This window comes from Neopsephotus bourkii, unplaced genomic scaffold (assembly GCF_033783945.1).
Source record: "Neopsephotus bourkii isolate Nb327-2 ecotype Australia unplaced genomic scaffold, CSIRO-AGI_Nbou_v1 NB_1663, whole genome shotgun sequence".
Classification (NCBI taxonomy): Eukaryota; Metazoa; Chordata; class Aves; order Psittaciformes; family Psittacidae; genus Neopsephotus; species Neopsephotus bourkii.
In genome coordinates, this window is record NW_026902137.1 from 3,954,624 (window position 1) to 3,976,784 (window position 22,161).

General features: G+C 42.7%; 1 protein-coding gene across 3 annotated transcripts; it reads right to left on the minus strand.

Annotated features, from left to right (window-relative positions):
- Nucleotides 1–6,866: 6,866 nt before the first annotated feature.
- RAE1 (ribonucleic acid export 1) lies at nt 6,867–21,476 on the minus strand. 3 transcript variants are annotated; one of them, XR_009728802.1, is made up of 14 exons: nt 21,223–21,399; nt 20,849–20,945; nt 20,374–20,478; nt 19,549–19,641; nt 19,053–19,139; nt 17,397–17,483; nt 17,054–17,125; nt 16,393–16,500; nt 15,946–16,052; nt 15,746–15,821; nt 14,993–15,187; nt 13,361–13,446; nt 8,490–11,489; nt 6,867–8,010 (listed from the first exon to the last, which is right to left on the minus strand). XR_009728802.1 is itself a non-coding variant. In XM_061375616.1 (12 exons), the coding sequence occupies exons 2-12, from the start codon at nt 20,936–20,938 to the stop codon at nt 13,360–13,362; spliced, it is 1,107 nt and encodes a 368-aa protein (XP_061231600.1). In that variant the 5' UTR covers nt 20,939–20,945; nt 21,406–21,476; the 3' UTR covers nt 12,146–13,359. The 3 variants fall into 3 exon arrangements, 2 of the variants coding, with proteins under 2 accessions (XP_061231600.1, XP_061231599.1); XM_061375616.1 differs by lacking the exons at nt 6,867–8,010; nt 8,490–11,489; nt 21,223–21,399 and adding an exon at nt 21,406–21,476 and having other exon boundaries at nt 12,146–13,446; XM_061375615.1 differs by lacking the exons at nt 6,867–8,010; nt 8,490–11,489 and having other exon boundaries at nt 12,146–13,446.
- Between the last annotated feature and the right edge of the window lie 685 nt (nt 21,477–22,161).

Here is a 22,161-nt window from a genome sequence, read left to right on the forward strand (position 1 = left end):
CTTGCCTCTCCAGGCTCATCACTTTGCAGAGAAACAGAGAAGAGTTTTTTCCACATGATAGATGCAGAGGTAACATTTTATCAGAAAAGCCAGTGAGGTTCTAAATCACCATCTACTTTGGCTTCTACACAGCAGGTTCAGGCTCTGCAGACATTTTTCTTTCACAGAGCCCACAGAGAAAAGCCAGTTATTTCAAGAGAAAGGAATGCGTTAATGTCTGCGCTCCACAGTTATTCATTAATATTTTTCTTGCACTGCTTCCATAGTTCTAAATACCATGTGCTTCATAAAAGAAGGAGAGAAAAAACAAAGCCAAGGAAAGCCATTAAGCTTTTCATTCCTAAAGCACCATACTTCAAGACTAGGACACATTTCCATTGATTGCTGTGGGTGATGGAGCTGGGCCAGCAGCACCCAACATCACTGCAACATTAACAGCCTTCTGCAAAAGGGACAGTCACATGGGAATCTGCAGAGCTTTGTGTTATGCAGTGGGGGGGTTGCGTGTGTGTGCGCAGACACCAGCTGTCCCTGGTCCATACCAACAGCAAGCCCACAACACCCCTTTGGGGTTGGAATGCACCCAGAGGCTGGGGCCTCCCCACCACCAGGTCATACCCCGTCTGTCTGCATGACTTCCACCACTGAGTGCACATCAGCTGCTTCCTGGGCCTCCCGAGCTAATGACAACCCAGTTGGCATCCAGTCACTGTCCTTTCACAGAGCTTCATTCTGCTCCAAGTGATGGCAAAGAGTCAAATCATCCAAACAGACCCCGACTCCTCTGCAAGGCAGGCAAGGCTCACAGAGCTCCCAACAGCTAGCAGAGGATCTCAGTTCTCAATGCTTACACTGGTCAGGGTAGGAAAAATGACACATTCTTTTTTCCTCTTCAAACATGAACCCCACATCTCTCAAAGGAGGAATCCCAGTTCCTTTTCTTTCCTAGAGGCAGGAACAGAAGTTCTCTTACAGGCAGAATGGAGCAAGAAAGATATCAGGGCTAAGCCTGTACTTGGTGAGCATTGCTGCTGGTGTGGCTGGGGGGGGAGTGTGCACTTGTTTTGCCACAACCAGGAAAGCAGGATGGGAAATGACATCTCCTGTCTCATGATATAGCAATTACAAGCACAGAGTCTAATGAAGTGGTACCACAAACACACCAGGAAAGAGAAGAGAAAGCAAATAAGGGTAACTTTATGGGGGTTGGGTTAGTTTGGGTTTTTAACCCTTTCTTTTGCCTTATTGTTGTGATAAGCAGTCATCCTCCCCAAAACACCAACAGATTCAATCCAGCCATCAGACCAAAACTGCAGGAGCTTGGCAGAGCTGGTTTGCTGATGCCTTCCCTGTGCATTAACTACAATGATAAGAGAGCTTGAAAATACTGCAGTCCAAGTTTCTCTGGCCAAAGAGAGCTCCTGCACACACAGATGTGTCTCTAAGTATGAAGCTCCCCTGGAGAATGCTGGACAAGGCTTAGCACAAGGGAAAAAGGGAACACATATCTGATACTTGCTATTGTAGGGCTGTATTTAGTTCTTTTTGGCTATTAAGAAATAGAACAACACTGGTCAATCAATGAGTCGTCATTAGCAATGTTGTGCAACCATTCATATTCTTTAACGTATAGGATTTGTATTGCAAATCCAGACCATCTTATTCTTATACAGATTGGGAAGAATAATGTTATGGTAATTCAATACAGTTAAGAGAACTCACTGGCTCTTTACTTACTTAGTAGTATATTCCTTGAGATCCAAACCTGATACACAAAGGCTTGTTCTGGTGGACTTCAGCAGCATTATCGAAGACATGAGATGGAGCAGCTGCAGATCACCAAACCAAGTGTCCTGGATTGCAATGAAAACCTTAGAGAAGGTGGCAAGATCATCCAGGTACAGAACAGTGTAGGACCGGTCCCTTTCTAAAGGAAGAAAACCAAATTGTAGCAGAGGGAATTATACCTCTGTGAGCACAAGAGCAAGATAGAGAGATGGGGAAAGAGTAGCAAATTCACTGCAGGGGGAAAAGGTAACCCTGTTCTTTGCCCTTTGCAAAGCTGCAAAGTCTTTGTTCTTGTCCCTCCCTAGGCAGGCAGGGGTAAAAGGCTATGGTGTTTTCCTTGCTACGTGTTGAGCATTTTCCTTTCTTCCCTTGGTCTTTGGGACAATTGTGTTGAGACATCTCAAGTCTGATTCTAAAGCCATGGAAGAACCCCCCTCATTTCTTAGGGAACTGATGGGCTTTATTTTTGAAGTGGAGCAGGGCTACCGTGGAGCTGTGACCTTTTTTTGGTTTCTGCTGCTGCTTATCCAAGGCTTCATTGCTGTAGGGCAGTGCCCTTTGGTTTTGTCATGGATACCCACGTACTGGTTATTGCAACAACAGCAGATGAAACATCCCTCTTAGAAGCAGTTAAATAAGTTAGCTGGAGAGCAAGGGACTTACTGTGGGAACTGCTTGGTTTGTTGGTTTTACTAATGCTCAGTCTGGATGCTGGCCACCAGCTAGGCTGTGAACACAACTGGAGCTGGGAGATCTTGAGGGAAGCTGCACTCAGTGGCATTTGGTTTAGGTTATAGCAGGAAATTCTGCATCTGGGCCCTTTGTCTCACATTATCTGCTTTGATGCCCTGCACACACCATGACCATTGCTTAACTCAGAGCTGCTGCTGCAGCAAGAATTAAAAAATAAGAATTCTTCTTCTTTGGGCCACTTGTAACTTATTTAAGTAGAGGATGTTCCTAATCAGGACTGCTCTTTGAATAGGATTTTGCTTCATTAGGAAACTTCCAATAGGACTATTTCCTCTTCTGAAAAATTTCAGAACTGGGGATGCTGAGTAAGCAAAAAAAAAAAAAAAAATCAGGCATTAATAATAATTCTTGTTTTCCTTTTCTTTTTTTTCCCAAATATTTATTGAAGTGTTAAGAAAACGCCAGAAAGTTCCTAGCAATCTCTGCCAGAGCTGTCAGGGCCAAATCCCATGACCTTTTCATGGGATCACACGTGACACTGGTAGCACAAACTGAGCAGAAACTGTCATTCCAACCAGGGAATAATCAGGACACAGAAGAACATTAAAGAAGACATCTCAGCTCTAGGGCATACAGTACATTTGTATGGGCATAACAAACACACTTAACAGCTAAAGAAAAGTGAATTCAGAGCTGGAGCTCCTTGATAGCACCAGGGCAGACCTCAGGTGGGCCCTTTCTGTCCAGCTTCCCAATAGGTGAGCGTACCCAAGTCTCATCCATCTGGATTGCCTTCTTAACCTAATACTTTCCTCTTCTCCAGGCTGCTGTATTTTAGACCTTACTAATATAGACTCTTATACCTTGTCACATCCAATGGGATAAACAAGCCATCTACTCTGATGTTACCCTTCCAATTTCTGACACTTTTAGAAGGTATTTAATGCATGCAACGAACCTGGCCAAGTGCAGAATGCCATACACCAAAAAAAATAGATGATCAGCATGGTATGTAATTAACTTCTTTAAAGGTTTAGTTAGAAACTGTTAGAGCCTTCCAGTTGCCATGTCTACTCTATTCAAACACCAGGCATCATATTCATTGCAGTGGCTCTGAAGAGGAAATGTACACAAATGAACTGTAAAGACATCAAAACAACAGATCAGCACTGGATACAAAAGCTTTATCCATGGAGCCTGGAAAGGTATTTAAAAACAGTTACCTGGACTGAAATCCAGTCAGAATGATTGCAGCTTCTACATGAAAGGCCTAAAATGTGGCTTTTACAAAGTACTCGGTTACTGCATGGCCATAGAAGGGCACAGTTGCAGCCTGCAAGGGTCAAAGCTTGCTTGGGTGATGCCAGTCCTGTTCCTTACAGCACAACACCCACATCCAGTCAGCTGGAGCATCACAGTCATTGCTGGTGGGGAAAGGCCATCGATAGCTCAACAGGCAATTGCCAGCAACATGATGTCCCCAGCATTGCAGCAGGACAATGACATCAGCTGAACATGATGGCTGAAACAAAGGCAGGCTGTTTCCTGCTAAATCACATGGACCAGTTACTACACCATGCTTTTAGTTAGTGGAAAAGTACATAGAGAAGAGCATAAGGAAATAAAAAGGGGATGTATCACATGCAGTCTCACAAAGACAAAGAGGCTGATAGATCATCTGATCTGTATTTTTGAAGTAAAGCTTGTAAGTGAAATGTATGGATTGGTACTAAATCAGGGAATCCATTCTGTTTCTTGGATGGTTTCCCTTTTGCCAGCCTGGGGGTGCCAAGGCCAGTCCTACCTCAAAGGACAATTCTCATCAGCCTATCAAAAGAAAAAACAACTCTTGCTTCCTTACCAGAAGGGCAGCTTTGACAGAACTGCCCATGAAGTAATGAACATCCATGAAGGATATCTAGTAAGAGCAAGACAGTAGCAAGTAGGTTCTCAGATGACTCCGTGACAGGAATGCTACTATTGGTGAACTTTTCCTTGGGCCAAGCCGTGTTCAGAATAGTTTGGAGAATTCAATCATCTTTTCTTTCATTTCCCCACCACTGCTGGCAGAACCACCAAAGAAAGGTGTTCAGGTGATGAACTGGATGCCATTGTAAACGGCATAAGTCAGCATTATAGGATGACTTCAACTACGTCACACAGCCTATGGTTGAACAAAAGCTCGACAGGAGAAGGCTTCAGTGGAAAGGTTTTGCTAAGCTGCTCTCTCTTAGCAGACATTTCCCATCTGTGGTTTTGTGAAGAGCTGTATCAGTCCAGTGAGTGTGTTTCTGAAACACTGCTTGCTAATGTTTGAAGTCTGACACCATGCAACAGATGCAAAAGCTGTTCTTTACAAATCTATAGGTACTGTTCCACAAATGAAACATTAATGCATAAACAATCAATTCCTGTCTGCATCCCTGCTGCTGCAGACCATGAATGAACATTACACAGGTAAGGAATATCTCCAGGGAAAAGAGTCAGGTATCTGCAGAAAACAACTACCTGTTAGTAAATGATACCTGTCCTTTTGAGTCTATATACATCTCACCCTGTGGTACAGCAGGAGCATGGCAGACAGCTGTCCTTCCAGAGAAATAAGATTGTATTTTAAGCCTGGTTTTAGTCACCTGAATATAGTTTGAGCTACTGCATTATCTCTGCACTTCACCAAATACAATAATCATGGTCTATTCTAAACAAAATATATCTCCCTTTGTTGTAGATTAGTTGTATTGTAGACTACCAGAAGAAGGTGATTGAACTGGTTGACAGTAGCTCAGAAAAGGACCTCTGAACTTACACCCTTCTGGGAGATGGCACAAATCATAGAATTGTAGAATAGTTAGGGTTGGAAAGGACCTTAAGATCATCAAGTTCCAACCCCCCTGCCATGGGCAGGGACACCTCGCTCTAAACCATATCACCTAAGGCCTTGTCCAACCTGGCCTTGAACACTGCCAGGGATGGAGCATTCACAACATCCCTGGGCAACCTATTCCAGTGCCTCACCACCCTTACAGGAAAGAATTTCCTCCTTCTATCCAGTCTAAACTTCCCCTGTTTAAGTTTTAACCCATTACCCCTTGTCCTATCACTACAGTCCCTAATGAAGAGTCCATCCCCAGCATCCCTATAGGCCCCCTTTAGATACTGGAAGGCTGCTGAGGTCTCCACGCAGCCTTCTCTTCTCCAGGCTGAACAGCCCCAACTTTCTCAACCTGTCTTCATACAGGAGGTGCTCCAGTCCCCTGATCATTCTCGTTGCCCTCCTCTGGACTTGTTCCAACAGTTCCATGTCCTTTTTATGCTGAGGACACCAGAACTGCACACAATCTCCAAGTGAGGTCTCATGAGAGCAGAGGGGCAGGATCACCTCCTTGGACCTGCTGGTCACACTCCTTTTGATGCAGACCAGGATACAGTTGGCTTTCTGGGCTGCAAGCGCACACTGAAGCCGGCTCATGTTCATTTTCTCATCGACCAGCACCCTAAGTCCTTCTCCTCAGGGCTGCTCTGAATCTCTTCTCTGCCCAGCCTGTAGCTGTGTCTGGGATTGCTCCAACCCAGGTGTAGGACCTTGCACTTGGCATGGCTAAACTTCATGAGGTTGGCATCAGCCCACCTCACAAGTGTGTCAAGGTCCCCCTGGATGGTATTTCTTCCCTCCAGCGTTATCAACCGAACCACACAGCTTGGTGTCATCAGCAGACTTGCTGAGGATGCACTCAATCCCACTGTCCATGTCAGCAATGAAGATGTTAAACAAGACCAGTCCCAACACCGATCCCTGAGGGACACCACTTGTTATGGTTTCCAGCTGGACACTGAGCCATTGACCACAACTCTTTGTGTGCAGCCATCCAGCCAGTTCTTTATCCACCGAGTGGTCCATCCACCAAACTGATGTCTCTCCAATTTAGAGACAAGGATGTCGTGTGGGACAGTGTTGAACGCTTTACACAAATCCAGGTAGATGACATCAACTGCTCTACCGCTGTCCATCAGTTCTGTAGCTCCATCATAAAAGGCCACCAAATTGGTGAGGCAGGATTTCCCCTTAGTGAAGCCATGTTGGCTGTCAGCAAGCACCTTGTTGTTTTTCATGTGCTTTAGCATGCCTTCCAGGAGAATCTGCTCCAAGATTTTGCCAGGCACAGAGGTGAGACTGACTGGTCTGTAATTCCCCAGGTCATCCATTTTCCCCTTCTTGAAAACGGGGGTTATATTTCCCTTTTTCCAGTCATCAGATGTGATGAAGTACCTTGGGAGGGTTTGGAGAAAATCTGTTACTTGAGTTTTGCTTCATGGGTTCCCAGGACCTGAACTTTATTGTTCTACTTATCTGGTCCAGCAAAGCAAAGAATGCAGCACTAATGACCTGCATTTAAGAAACTTTAATGACAGAAAGCATTCAATATCAAACTACAAAGTTTGATTGTTAACAGCCCATAAAGTAAGGAAGGGAGACTTAACTGACCCAGCTATTTAACATGCAGTTTACATCATTTTCCTGTTGTCACAACATACTCATTATTGGATCTCAGCATATACACACTTCACTTGTATAAAGCAGATATACCGGACAGTAAAGGGTAAACTTTCCCTATTCACAGTTAAGAGCATTGCCTTAATCTTTTATCTAGGCCTGCTTTTCAGTGGCACTTGATACAGGAGCTATACGAAACACTTCCTTGAATACATAAAGCCAGAGATTGAGTTACACATGATTGAAGATCTATGCCTGCTAGTAAAACAAAAGCTCCTGTATTACCTGGCACATGCCTGCTAAATTATTGAAGCGTCTCTTCAAACTGAATATATTCACTGGATAATTAGTCAACAGAAGAAAACGGTCTCTCTTTACAAAGCTAATGTTGACAGGCATTGTACCTTTTATGCACTGTAACAAAAAGTATTTGCAGAACTGATGCAACACAAACATTTGGAATGGCTGCGTCAGCACGCAAGTGGTCCTGCGGCACATGGCCCTCTTTATGATACTGCCTCAGCCTTGTGTTACCTTACAAGCAAGTCCCGAACAGCCTGAATTCCCTTTTCCTCATGTAGCACTATCCCTGTTTCAGAAGCAGATAAATGGTACAAATAAACAGAGGCTTGGTTTGCACTGGGGGGATGAAGGAGGTGTCTGCAAGCCAGTCTCCAGCCCTGCGCTATGCCAGCCTGCACTGAGGTGTCAGGAGAGACCTCCCCGCATCACTGCCTCTTGTCATTCCTAAACCCTGTAGCTGTGATATCCCCACTCCAGTGGCTGCATTCTCATGAGCTGGTTTCCCGCTGTGGATTCCTGGGAACACAGGAATCCACGTGTACACAGAACATGTCTCACCATGGAAATACCCGTTAGCGTCTGCCTGCTGAAAGCATCGCAGCCAACCAGGTGATCTCGCTTGGTTTATTCTGACCTGGCAAGGGGAGAAGAGTAGCAGTTTCCATGCTTCAAATGGCTGTTCTGTTGGTGAGAACAGTAGAGTGGTCTCTGTACTGCCAGTACAAAACCCTAAGCTTACCAGGAAATAAGAATAAATGCCTTTCAGCTGTTTGGACATGAGCTGCAAGGTGAAATACACAGTTCTATGAACTCCAACTTGCAGCCTGAGGTGTGCACTGTGTCAATGCAGACATTGCCGGGGCTTTTTGTTTCAAACTATGCCTGTGCCCTGACAGTAAGGGGACAGACAAGTTCTTTTAGGGACCCTTGACAGAATGGTGGTATTCTATCATATTTACAGTTAAGGCTTTATTTTATTAACAAGATATTATGATTCTTATAGCACAGACTTTAGGATTAGAATGGCACACTTTCTACAAGTAGAACCAATATAGTGCAATACATAAGTAACATAATGTAGAATTTGTAATACAATGACTTATAATTTCTTATCACCTGGACCCTCTGCAGATCAGGTTGGATCTTAATACATGGTTTCCTTTATCAATGTAACAGTCTAGACTTGAAGATCATATAAAAGAATATGAGTCACTCACGTGATCCTCAGAGGAAGCAGAAGTTGGTGCAATGGAAGCGCTCCTGGCCACAGGGCATCATGGTCTCACTGTCCAGCAGCAGTTTGGGTCCAAGATGCCACTTAGGACCTGTAAGTGCTTGATTGCATAGACAGTGCAGTGTGTGCTGTTATGCTTCCCTGTTGTGTCCCCACCACGGGGCTGGCTGGGTGCCTGGGACCTTCAAGGCCAGTGAAGAAGGGAGGAATCGTCCTGGTGCCCGGGAGTCTTGAGGCGGGCAGGGAAGGGAAGAAGGAATCCGTTTGGTTTGTCTGCGGGGTTCACAGGACCTTCAGGGCCTGATAGTGAGGGAAAGGGAGTGAATACATGACCCACTCGGCCGCAGAGGATGGCAGGTTGCCTTACAAAGTGGTGTTAGGCACACCAACCACATCCCTGGGGTCAAGAGGAGGGGGGACTGGTCACACATGCCCAAGGACAAAACAACTTGCTAACTGGGGTAAATAAGCGATTTAAAACCCCACTCAAATCTTGTAATCCAAGACTATTTCTCCCTTTCATTATCTTGTGCATTTCAAAGCCTTGAAAATGAAAACTGCACTTCAAACACTAGGAAAAAAAATACACTTGTCTTTTACATAGCTTATCACTGAGCCTACCTGGTTTGGGGTTATTTTAGTGAAGTATTTTTATTGGCTTTTTTTCGTTCTTTCTGCAAGAAAGCCAACTTAGACAAAAACATAGTGCTGCTTACCAGCTTTAAACCTACAGTCTTCTATGACAGCAGTATGAAAACTAGTCAAAGTTACCAAGACTTGTCTTAGAGGGGAAAGTTATTAGAACTCTAATAGCCCATAGTCCAGTTCATACAGAACTGACTCACCTCCACTAATCTTAAATTCCTTAAATGTCTGTTCTCCAAACATGCTACCAACACGTTTACTGCTACTGAGGGCCCCAAAACTCGGGCAACCGCACAGATGTCTGCCGGGAAAGCTTTGGTTAAGAAGCCATCAACACTGCCATCCCCCGGCACAACAGGAGATTTACAGCAACAGCTTTAAATTGCACATGATGCATACTGCAACTGCTGGGGTAGAACATTTCACTAGGGAATTAATGTTATTCTCAATTTGTTCCATTCACTGGTTTCTGTTGCAGCAATAGATGATAATGTTCCATCCCTGGAAGTGTTTAAGGCCAGGCTGGACAATAGTTTGATTGGAGCTTCCCACATACCCTTAACCCCAGCTCTATCTCAAATCCATTCTCCTCTGGAGAATGACTCTAACCTGTTTTCCCAGCCGTGGAGCTAGGCTGGAGTACTCACCAAGCCAGCTATTGCGTTTCATCTGACAGATGGTAAATTAAGATACTCTGCTTGACTGAATGCCATTGTGCAGACATGTCTGGCTTTCATTTGTGGAGGGCTTTAGCAGACAAACTTTTTGTCAATTGCTTTGTTTTACAAAATATGCTTCATTAAACCACTATGCAAGACTACTGACAGGTGAGACCAGCAGGAGAAAGGTCAAGAGAGCTGAAAATCTTTATGAAATGTCCCCATATGGGGGCTTAGCTGAGTTCTTTGTGCCAAAGATTATTTTTCTGCAATAAAACCACAAACATCGACAGCACTTTCCAAAAACTAACAAAGTTGTTCTGTAACTCTAGCATTCCTATGGTTAGCTCTGGATACACATTAGCATCTTACATTCTTCATTCTTTTCATTTTTTGGACAGGTAAGTGCCATAGAATAGCAAGTTAATACGTTTCCAGATCATGCACTAACACTTACCCATGTGTAAGCTGTCACTGTGTTTAAGGGGATACAGCTGTGTGTACTTTTACACATGAATCTTGCAGTAAGCCCAGGGAAGAAAAGTTACCAATGCATTCTCTTAACTTGGGTAAGAAAACAAAGCAAAGTTTGACTCTGTCCTCCCAATTGATCTAATGTGCTGCTTGTGGTTGGATGCCAGGTGCTCACCAAGCCACTCTACCACCCCCCTCCTCAGCAGGACAAGGAGGGGAGAAAGTAAGATGGAAACAGAAATGTGGCTAAAGACAAAGGCAGTTTAGTAAAGCAAAAGCAAAGGTCACATGTGGAAGCAAAAGAAAACAAAAGGTTTTATTCTTTACTTCCCATCAGCAGGCGATTTGTGGCCACTTCCTAGGAAGCAGGGCTGCAGCACACATAGCAGTTGCTCTGGAAGACAAACATCGTAAATAATGAATGCTCCCCCTTCCTCCTCCTTCCTCTCAGCTTTTATTGCTGAGCAGATGTCCTATGGTATAGAATATCCCTTTGGTTGGTTGGGGTCAGCTGTCCTGGCTCTGTCCATCCTCAGCTTGCTCATGAGGGGGAATATATTGGAGCAGTGCTCAGCGATGGCCAAACCACTGCTGTATTAGCAACACCCTGCCTCCTAGCAATACACAGCATAGCACTGAGGGCTGCAATGGCAAACATCAACTCCACCTCAGCCAGACCCAATATATGTGCACAGCAATGTAATGGAAAATACACTCCTTCTGAAATTAGTCTGAATAACTCTAAAACGTGACTGATAGAAAAATTGATTCCAACAGCAGAGTAAGTACTCAGCTCATTCCTACATAAGTGTATTGCCAAACAAGAGACTTACCAGTGCTGGCTTCATCATGAACATAAATCTTGGCCAAACTTAATATCCACTTCAGCAGGAGCAACTCCATTGGATCCAGCAGACATGTACTTGGTGAACTAGAGTGAATCTATTTTCTAATCACTCATTCACACTGTTCAGTATGTAAACAAAAGAGACACCAGGATTTTTTTTAAACAAGAAGCAGATGCTACATCCCATCCTTCCCTGTTTACACCAGTGGGAGTTCTGCATGCAGGAGATGACTATGATTTTAATTTTTGCCATCAGTGATCTTCATCTACAGCCTGCAAGTGCTTGGTGCCATTTGACTGGGAAGTCTGGAAGAATGCCCTAACAAGCAAAGGTTGGTGTGTAACAATCACAACCTTTAAAAAAACAAACAAACCAACCAAAAGATTATCAAACCCAAATGAAACATTTGCATAAATGACCAGCTATTGGTGTAACTGCTGGGAACTCTTCCCTATCTTAGAGAAAACAAATAGCACATTAATGTGAAATCTAAAACCACATAAACCATAGAATTAGTAGGAAAATAAACATCTTGAGAAATAAACCCCAGAAAACAGCATCCTTAAAAAATAGCAAAGTATCTTTCATGGACTCTCCTCAACTATACAACTGTGCCAAACAAGAAATACACACCCAGCAACAACTGATGGAACACTTTAGAGAGGAGTCTTAAACTAAAGGACCAGGTGGCTCTGGAGTTTGAAGACAGTGTGATTTATTTCTACTAAAGACAAACTGTTAGGTGTTTGGCTGTTGAGACAGCAAGGAACCTGATTCATTCTTATAAAACAAAAGGCCTTTCATACCAGTCTTCTTCATTCTCTGACGCCAAACCAGGAATCATTCATAATGAAACAGTAACTGGAAAATGCATTAGATTTCCAGCTTGAGCAGTGGAAGAAAAGTACTTTCAGAAAACATATCTGAATTACAGTGAAAAGACAAGAAGCTGCTTTTAGGAGTGAAGCACAGCACCTCCCCCACGTTAATGTAACAGAACTTCGGAGTAAAAAAAGCATTTAGTAAAAATTTTATTTGAAATGTAGCAAGAACCCATAACCATAAGTGTTACAACATACAGTTTTACAGAGAATTTACTGTACAATATGACAGGTATTTCTATACATGCACTTCCCCTGCTTTTATTTAGTCATTATATCAAACGAACAATAGTTAAAACAGGAATAACAAGCATTCACGTCTAAAAAGAAAACTTTGGCATGTATACAACTGGCTAGTTAGAAGTAAACAGTGGTAGATTCAAGTCAGAAAAAGACCCACTCATTTTGTTTCACAGCATTTTTGATCAGATGAAATTTACCAGCACTATTTTCTATTTAATACAAAACTGAGTACTTTTATTCAGTCCAGAGCCACCTGTTAAGGGATGAAAACATTTAAGCCTAAAAGGTGTCAGTTTGAAAGCAGTTTAGGCCACAAGTATTTTGCACACATTGGTTTGGTCATGAACAAAACAAAACCTTTAATGGTTTGCTCACATTACTGAACTATTATATACCACTTGGCACAACTGGCAATTTCTCCTTTGAACTACCATAAGTATCATTGGCTCAGAAGTCATGTCCACTGCTGGAGTGCAGGAAAAAAAATGAAGTAAAACTTGCACTGTGCCCATCTTCTGTCTTGAGTTTCTGTCACTGCTGTTGGCCACTTACATACCTACCTAATTCATAAAAAAAATGGGGGAAAACAATTTGCAAGGCATTTCTTCCCAGCACACAGCAGGCAATACTTCCATTTTAAAAAACAGAAAGCAAAGAAAAAACCCCTGAATAATAAGAAGCCTCCTTTGAGAAGAATTACTTGCAATTCTTTGAGTACTTACAAAAAAATACAGTATTTATACAATTTCTGCAGAACTGTAATTAACATATTTTAATGCAGTACTTATAAAATAAATCCACAGATACAAATGGTTGCACTTCTAAGCAGGAATATCTAACCCAGATTTAGATTTTGTTGCAATTTCATTATTGCTGTGGAACGGACAGTGGTTGTATACACATCAGCGTATCTAATCTGAAAAATGCTCTCCAGCATGTCAGAACACATTTAATGTAATTTTTACAGTTCCTGCTAAATGTTAGCGATTCCAAACTGACTGAACTGTGGTGCAATAGGGCACAAATGGCAGAAGAGCAGTGGAGTAGAGGCAGGAATGGCAGAGTAACAGTAGAGCAACACCAGTCAGACTCGTACTCACTACTTCTTATTCCTTGGCTTTAACTCTTCTGCTGCATTTCGCAGAAAAATGTAGTTTTTCTTTTGTGGATTATAAAATTCATGACCCTAAAAAGAAGAAGAATCTGTATTTACTCTCTTCAAAGAGGAAATATCAGCATTACCTTAAAATGTTAAGAATATGAATAGCCCATTAGTTTGTTTTTTTCAGATTTGATCTTGAAGCCTTTAAAACCAGATATTGGTTGGTGCATTAGAAGCAACTTACTGTAACAGTTACAAGAATTGTACATATGAAGGAAAATTTAAGGGATATTTATCCATCTTTAAGGTATTAAAACCCCCACCTTTTCATATTCAAATAACCATGTATCTCTAAGCTCTACTTTATAGCTGCAGCACAAGAGCTCAATATTATTTTTTTAATGTCTTCTAGGCAGAGAAGAAACAAAACTTTAATAGCCACCTTGTTTCACTTGACTTTTTCTACCTTTTAAACAAACTAAGGTCACGTTCTTTCCCCAAAGTGAAGCCCAAGTTCTACAGGCAACTGCAAAACCATCTGTTCCCCAATTGCAGATGCAAATATCCTATTTTGCATGTTGACATTATCTGCATACACACTACTCAATACGCATGTATCCAAATCAGGGAGAGCAAACGCTAATAAAGCTATTAAAATCCAACACACAATTTGAAAGTTACCAACTCTACTCGGCAGAAATGGTTCTAGAAAGATTAGTACTTTGTACTTACCAATTTTGCTACTTCATATCGGTTTACAGATCTGAGAAATGCCTTGGTACATTCTACCAAGCACTTAGAACAGAATTCACTTGCTCTAGCACCTAACAAAGCTCTGCTACTTTGGGCAGCATCAACACCAGATACAATGCAGTAAATGAAAAGTTTGCTCTCTACGTGGCATGCAGTAAAGCTCATCTCTGCATTCATGTCAAAACCAGATGGGATATTATCCTCAAATTTAAAAGCACTGGTTGTAAGATGAAAGTAACACTCTTAATGGAAGTCACCATTCAATTCAAATCACTGATGTTTCAACACTGCTACTCCCACTTTAAGAAATATTGATTTTCCATGCATTATGGTTTGTTGTGATTCTCCTGAATCTATGTGATTTATTGTTGAGTCAAGTTTGTAACTGCCACGAGCAAGCCGCACTGAGCGATACTGGAAATAGAGTATATGCTATTCAAAAACTGGTTCAAGTGTTTATGACCACAGTCACAGCTTCTTTCTGAAGTCAAACAGAATCTGCACAAGCAAAGATGTGCATTTCAAAGAGATTTGTGGGAACCTGCTGGGTGCCACACTGCCCCATGACATTCCCCACTGCAGAATGTGTGTGAGCAACCGGAATAACTTTTGCATTGTGTAATTTACATTTTGCTCATCTACATTTGCAAAACAGCATTGTTTAGCAATCTTGTCTGACTGAAGCTATCACCCAAGGAACGCACTGCTGTGTTAGATTTCATCAGATGTCTAAAATGACCATTGTACACTTTCTTGCATGCTTGTGAAACTAGAAAGACCAAGCTACTATTTATTAAAAACAATGAAGACCCCTTGTGAAAAGGGCAGTCTTAGTTGTCAACTGCAAGTATGGAATGTGAATCTAAACTTTACTTACCTTTGACCAATCATAACTGGAAGCATATGCAAATATATTGCCATTATGGTTGAAACAACAAGCAGATATTGGCTGGTCAAGTTGTTCTGATGTTTTTAGCTTTGTTCGTGCATCTTTATCCCAAAAGCTGAATCTACCATCGGATCCCACTGTTGCAAGAGTGCCATGGACAGGGTGAAATGCTATCCCATTTACCTGCAGAAGCAGAGATTTACTATGTAAAACACCATGCCTATGGACAGGTGATGGGAACACTCAAGAAACAGGCTGCATCCTAAGAAAGTAAATACACAGGGGTTTTTTCAACTATAGGTTTTGTTGGGATTTTTTGGCTTTTTGGTTTTGTTTTTTTTTTTTTGCTTTTGTTTGTTTGCTTTTTGTTTTTTAACATTTTCAAATAGGTTCTGGGAAAGCAAACAAACAAAAAACACCAAAGCAACGAGGAAAGCATTACCTTTTTCGTAGCAGTTAAAAATACAAGGCATAATCCCATTACACAAATATATTAAGTACTGTTTAAAGTTAACAAGCGTCAAGTCCAACAAGATAACTGATGAACAGCTGATGTGGTACTTGCTTTAAGTGCAAAAATTTGTCTTTCCCCTTAAAGTATGTCTAGTCTTTAAACATACATCTGAGATAACTTCAGATGAGGTAAAAGATCAAGGAGAATAAATAATTCACAGTGAATTGTACACTAAGAGCATACACTGCCCTGTAAAAATAATAAAGGAGTACATGCCGAATACTTACAGCATAAATATCCTGAGGTGCTGATGTGTTTGTTCCATTGGAGCGATGGCATTTAAAAGTGAAGTTGTCTTTTGCACTGGGGAAAAAAAAAATAATAACAACAGCAACAACAGTAGTAACAACAATAACAATAATAATCTCTTTTTATCCTCACTGTAGGCTGAGCAATGAAGAACAGATGTTTTTTAAATGATACTTACGGATTTGGGGGATTGATATAATGAATAGCTACTCTTCCTTCAATACTTCCAAGGGCAAATCCAGTAGGTTTGTTCACTTTGTCTTTAAAAATAGCAACACAGCGATGCTAAATTTGAGAAAGAAAGAGGATTTTAGACAGAGACTTGAGGGCCATATTTTCTGAATGCTGCCTATTTTCCATAGGGACATGAAACATCACATGTATCAACACAAAGTAAAGCAAAAACACAAACAAGGTCAAGAGATGGGCCAATTCCTCATGAGAATATGGGCCACAGTATTTACATTTCTAAATCCTTATGAAGATCAGCCACAGACCAATAGGAAACCAGGGCACATGCCATAATGAATTAACTTGGTTTTGAAACATCACTCATTTTTACCAAAAAATGGCAAGCCCAGAATTTTGACAATCTGTATAAATACACTCAAATATTATCATTTACCTGGTGTTTAAGAGGAGATTCTATTCTTCTAAATTCAGAAGGTTGGTTCTCTAACTGATAAACTATCAAACCCCTTTCTGCAGTGGCCACAGCAGCCATAGGATGAACCTGGATAAGGTTGTAAAACAGGTTGGAAGAAAGACACTTGTATTAATAGCATTGCAGAGAATTTTTGACTTACTATTTTGCAGAAATCCCTCAAGAAGATAAAGGAATTTGAATATTTTGGGGGAAGAAGGGGTGGAGGGAAAGTGGGAGAAAGAACAAAGTTAATCTGTAGATATATCTTCAAAGCAAATACATCAGTTTTTCCCTGCCATTGAGAAATTAAGCATACTAAAAGTCTTCTAATATTAGCTGACTCCAATGTTAAACACACTAGTGGTATACAAACTCAGCCAGAAACAGGGGTAGGTCAGTGATAGTTCCAATTTGGTTTTGTTATGCTAAAAGGATACTAATCATGTTTTGTATGACGCAAATACCCTTTTTCCAAAGCCTGATCAAGAATATCAGTGTCTGGTTTATTGCTAAAACCCCACAAAGGTCAAATACTAACATTCAGTAATTAGTGCTGATCTACAGAAGCCTCAAAGCCTGACAGTATAACCACATTCCCAGTCATATACCTTACACTAGTTTACCCTGTATCATGGCTTACCACATCTGCACAATAACATCTTTCAGGGAGCTGCAGTGTCATCATGGGCGTTGGTGAACGGGTATCCCAGAACTGATGGAAACAGAAAAATGAACAAACTTATGCCTGGAATGGAGGATACACCATTTAAATTAGTTCAGTAAAGTGAATGCAGTCAGTACCAAGCTGTTTCATTCTTGTTCTATAGCCAAAATACTGCAGCTTTATGTGAAGTCATGCTAGTTCATTAATTCTGCTTGGGGTTTTTATTAATGTTTATTAAAATACTCTCACTTCACATAAATATTTTCATACATAGGTTACTAGCATGCTTTGTGTCCATGTGTTCAGGTAAATATCATACCTTTAAAGTTTTATCCCAGCTTCCGGTCATCACACAGCTATAATTTGGTGCTTTAATCCAATGGATAGTCTTCACAGGTGCATCATGCTGAAGAAGAAAAGCACAAACACACACACGCTTACTACAACAACAGTCCACGTTTCTTGTTTATGCTCCTCAGACTTTGCATGTGTTTATACTTCTTACCCATTCAAGAAAAGTGACTCATTATTGTAGTCACAGCAGTTAGGGTAAGGGCTGGTCATGACCTTACTGTGTTGTGGGTGACCTTAGAGCACTGAACATAAAAAAAAAAAAAATAAAAAATAGCTCCTGACACAAAGAACTACAGTTAAGTCACCCTACACAGAAAGATGGTCATAGCAGAAATACAAAGCATGAATAGCAGGACTTTCACAGAGTCATAGAATAGTTAGGGTTAGAAAGGACCCTAACCATCTAGTTTCAACCCCCCTGCCATGGACAGGGACACCTCACACTAAACCATGTCACCCAAGGCTTCACCCAACCTGGCCTTGAACACTGCCAGGGATGGAGAATTCACAACCTCCCTGGGCGACCTATTCCAGTGCCTCACCACCCTTACAGTAAAGAATTTCCTCCTTATATCCAATCTAAACTTCCCCTGTTTAAATTTTAACCCATTACCCCTTGTCCTGTCACTACAGTCCATAATGAAGAGTCCCTCCTCAGCATCCCTGTAGCCCCCCTTCAGATACTGGAAGGCTGCTATGAGGTCTCCACGCAGCCTTCTCTTCTCCAGGCTGAACAGCCCCAACTTTCTCAGCCTGTCTTCATACAGGAGGTGCTCCAGTCCCCTGATCATCCTTGTTGCCTCCTCTGGACTTGCTCCAACAGCTCCAGGTCCTTTTTATGTTGAGGACACCAGAACTGCACACAATGCTCCAGGTGAGGTCTCACAAGAGCAGAGTAGAGGGGCAGGATCACCTCCTCTGACCTATTTACTTATAAAGGATATTATCCATTTTGCTAAAAATCAACTCTTTGTAATAAACAACATGCTGTATTAAAGTAATAAAAAAATCCAGCTTCTGGAAACAACTGCAGAAGAAAGGCCTATGTTAACTACACCAACATGCTACTTGATTTTAAAATCAAGGCTGAGAATCTGAACATTATCACCTTAAATAAGATGCAAGAAGCAATCAAAGGACTAACTCTCTTCTTAAATTATGTAACTGGTAACTCATTCTATCACTGGAACTACCGTAACTATGAACAAACATCAACATCTACATCGAGAACGTAAATTATAGTCCCTGCTACTGCTGCAGCAGAAAGCTGGTATTTGTGAAAGTGAATTCAATGAGTTCTTAAGGTTTTCCTCCCACCCCTATAATGCAGCAGGGTGACTTAGTGAGATCAATACAGGAGTCCAAAGAGCTTTCTCAAGTAAAATAGAGGCTACAGCTACACAGGTTATTCAAATCACCTTGACTGCAGGTTTCCCTATGCATGTGCTCATCATTACCTTAAAAATACAGAACACACCCTGTAACCTCTTCTTCATATAGCAGTACCTACTTTAGAAGCACTAAACATTAGCTTGATTTGTTAATAAAGGTAGCTTTTAATAAAAGAAGAAAAGGGGAAAAAAAAACCCAACCAAAACCTAGTAGTTTGAGGCTTGCTTACTTGTGCAATCTGGATAGCTTGATTACTGTTGAGATCCCACATTTTGGCAGTTTTATCACAGGAAGCAGTAAATACTTTACTCCCATCCTAAAAAAACAAGAATAAGGCCAACACATTAAATACCTCTATCATGCAGTATTTATTAGAAACTTGTCAAATTTTATTCTCTTTTAATAATCCTGTAACTTTAACATAACACATACAGGGACTGCAAGACAAAGAAGAAACACAGAAATGAGAACTTATGTATATGTTGCAAAAAAGAAAAGTGTTAGCTGTTATCTAGCTTTAAATATATATTCTTACTTTTAAACTCACTTCTTACACCATGTTGGTCTATTTGGTTAGGGCATGCTTAGCATGTATTTACTGTAACATAAATCTATACAGTAATTACAGGCTTCATCTACATGTAGCACTCATGTCAGTCTGGAAACCCCATGCCCTCTCACTTAGGGTTCAGGTAAAAACAATCTATTTTTAAATAGGAACATACATCACTCCAGCAGCCATCCAATACAGGCCCTGTGTGCATCTGCTGAGCCTTTGGAATTGTCTGTCCATTATCTTGAACTTCCCAGCAGCGAACCTGTAACAGGAGAAGCATATGCAGATGTAACGTAGTAACACGAAGGACCTAAAAAGACTTCTGTTGAAGATCCCAGCCTTATTTTATACAACAATAAATACAACACCAAACTTTTCTCACATCTAGTGAAACTTTATTTTCTCCGATTATGTTCAGTTTATCTGTACAGCCACAGCTCAACCCCACAACTTTGACTCCAGCTCAGAAGTACCTTATGATCACATAACACCTCCCAGTGCTCTCCTGAAGAACCCTTAACCCTCAGCTAGGCAGGCTATTGGCCAACAGCTATAATGGTTAAAAAATGCTTCATGTTTGTCTAACCTCCCTGTTTGTCCCAGCTGGGATCTCACTCTTCAATACAATAAAATTCAGTAAGGTTGTAGGAACTTTTTTGAGGCTGCACTGTCAAACTGGATGATTTACCAGTGTATTCACAGTTCTTTCACTGGGCAAAACCAAAGTAGGGAAAATAAAACTAATAAAAATCAAACAGGGAAAACACTGACTATATATTTCAAGCTGCATCTGAAAACACACAGGCAGAGGAATGACTTATCAGAATATCACAACAAAATTTTTCAGTTGAAACAGTCTGGCTCCATCAACCTTAGTATCTTGGCACCAGACATAAATTTTGCAGTGAGAAAGATTTTCAGGTGCTCTGGCATAAGTTTTTAGGATTGCATTTTGCATTTTAGGCACCAGTGCTTCCACTTTATGAGTACTTACATCATTTGCCCATGATCCTGCAATGAGGAAATTACCCGGCAATGTTGGTGGACTAAACGCTAGACAAGATATGCTGTCATCAGGTGGAGATGTTACTTCAATATCCTAAAAAGGACAAAGCATAAAAAAGAAATAAATAGCTTTAAACTGACAGAGGGGAGACTGAAATGAGACCCTGTGAGAGTGGTGAGGCACAGGTTGCCCAGAGGAACTGTGCGTGCCCCATCCCTGGCAACACTCAAGGTCAGGTTGGATGGGGCTTGGAGCAACCTGCTCTAGTGCAGGGAGTTGGAACTGGATGAGCTTTAAGGTCCCTTCCAACCCAAACCAGTCTGGGATTCCATGAAAGTTAGCCAACTTTGAAAACTGTGCACTGAGATCCTACTATTTCTATACAACTAATTAGTAGATACTGATGTGACACATTAAAACACTGCAGCAGAACAGCAGTTCCCACGGGGGACAATGCACATACCTTCATTGGATTATGGTTATCTGCAGCTGTACTGCCAAACATGCCGGTGCCTCCGGTACCAAACCCTGACGTTGATCCGAACAGGCTCATCCTTGCTCTGCAAACGAGAAGAAGGCTTACTGAGACCTGCAGGGCCCTCAAGCATGCCTAGGGTGTCTCGCCACTAAACCAGCACAGCCCTCAGCCCGCCTGGGAGGCACCCAGAGATGTACAAATACAAGAAAAGCAAATAATGACGCTTCTCACTGCGGTTGGACCCGACATCTCCACCCCCCCACCCTCCGCCAGGCTGTGAGGGACCCCTGCTGGGGACGGCAAGAGCCAGTCTCGCTATGCTCCTCAGCCCCACGCCCCAGCCCCACATCTCTGCCTACGTCCCGCCCGACGAGGCAGCACGGGTGCCCGGCGGGGCACGACGCGCCATGTCGCCGTGGTCCCCGCTTCCCTGCCGGCAGCACCGGCCAGCGGCGGGCGCGGGCAGCGGCCGTTCGGGGGATCAGCTGGACCTGGGGCCGCCCAGACGCACGGACGAGACCCGAGCGCCGGCGCGCACTCACCGGGGTGGCAGGCCCGCTCCGGCCCGCTGCTTAAAGCGACGCGGCGCAACAGATAACGCGGCTGCAGCGCACTGCAGGCCGCGGCTTTCTGCGCAGGCGCCGCTGTCAGTGGGCGGTAGCCGCGTCTGCGCCCTGGCCGGTCGATGGGGGAAGGATGGGGAGGGTCGGGTTCAGGGTGTTCGGAGCGCGGGGGAGAGTGGGCTCTGCGCTTCTCAGTACCCCCCGTAGCGCTGCTACAGAGCAGATAGAAAAGGGTAAATTACGTTTTCTTTCCCTGCGCTGCGAGGAACGGGTCACCCGAGCGGCGGCGGCTGTAGCCCTGCAGGAAACGGTGCAAATGGAGTGGAAGGAGGTGGCGTGGTCAGGCCCGCCGCAGCGTGGGGACGCGTCGCCCGGTTCAGCTCGGAGGGTGTTCACCGCCGTAGGACGCTGCCCCGCCGGTTCTCTGCGGCGGAGACGCCCCGTCTTGCTCTGCAGCCCTGCGTCGAGAGTCTTGGCCCTGCCGACGGTATCGGCCTTGCGTTCTTACCCACATTGTGCTCATGGGCTGTATGAGGTACTATCAGGTAGTAGCACCGCTGCTGTGCAGTCGATGAAAAGGAATTTGATCTCCTTTTGAATTTAATACTGCTGGAACAGTAGTAAATAAACCCAACTGCATAAACCTGAAAATACTGTCAGCATACTGTCCGCAACACCCATGCAGGAGGCTGTGTAGATCACTTGCAGTATTTACTCTGCAGCCAGTCTGGTTCC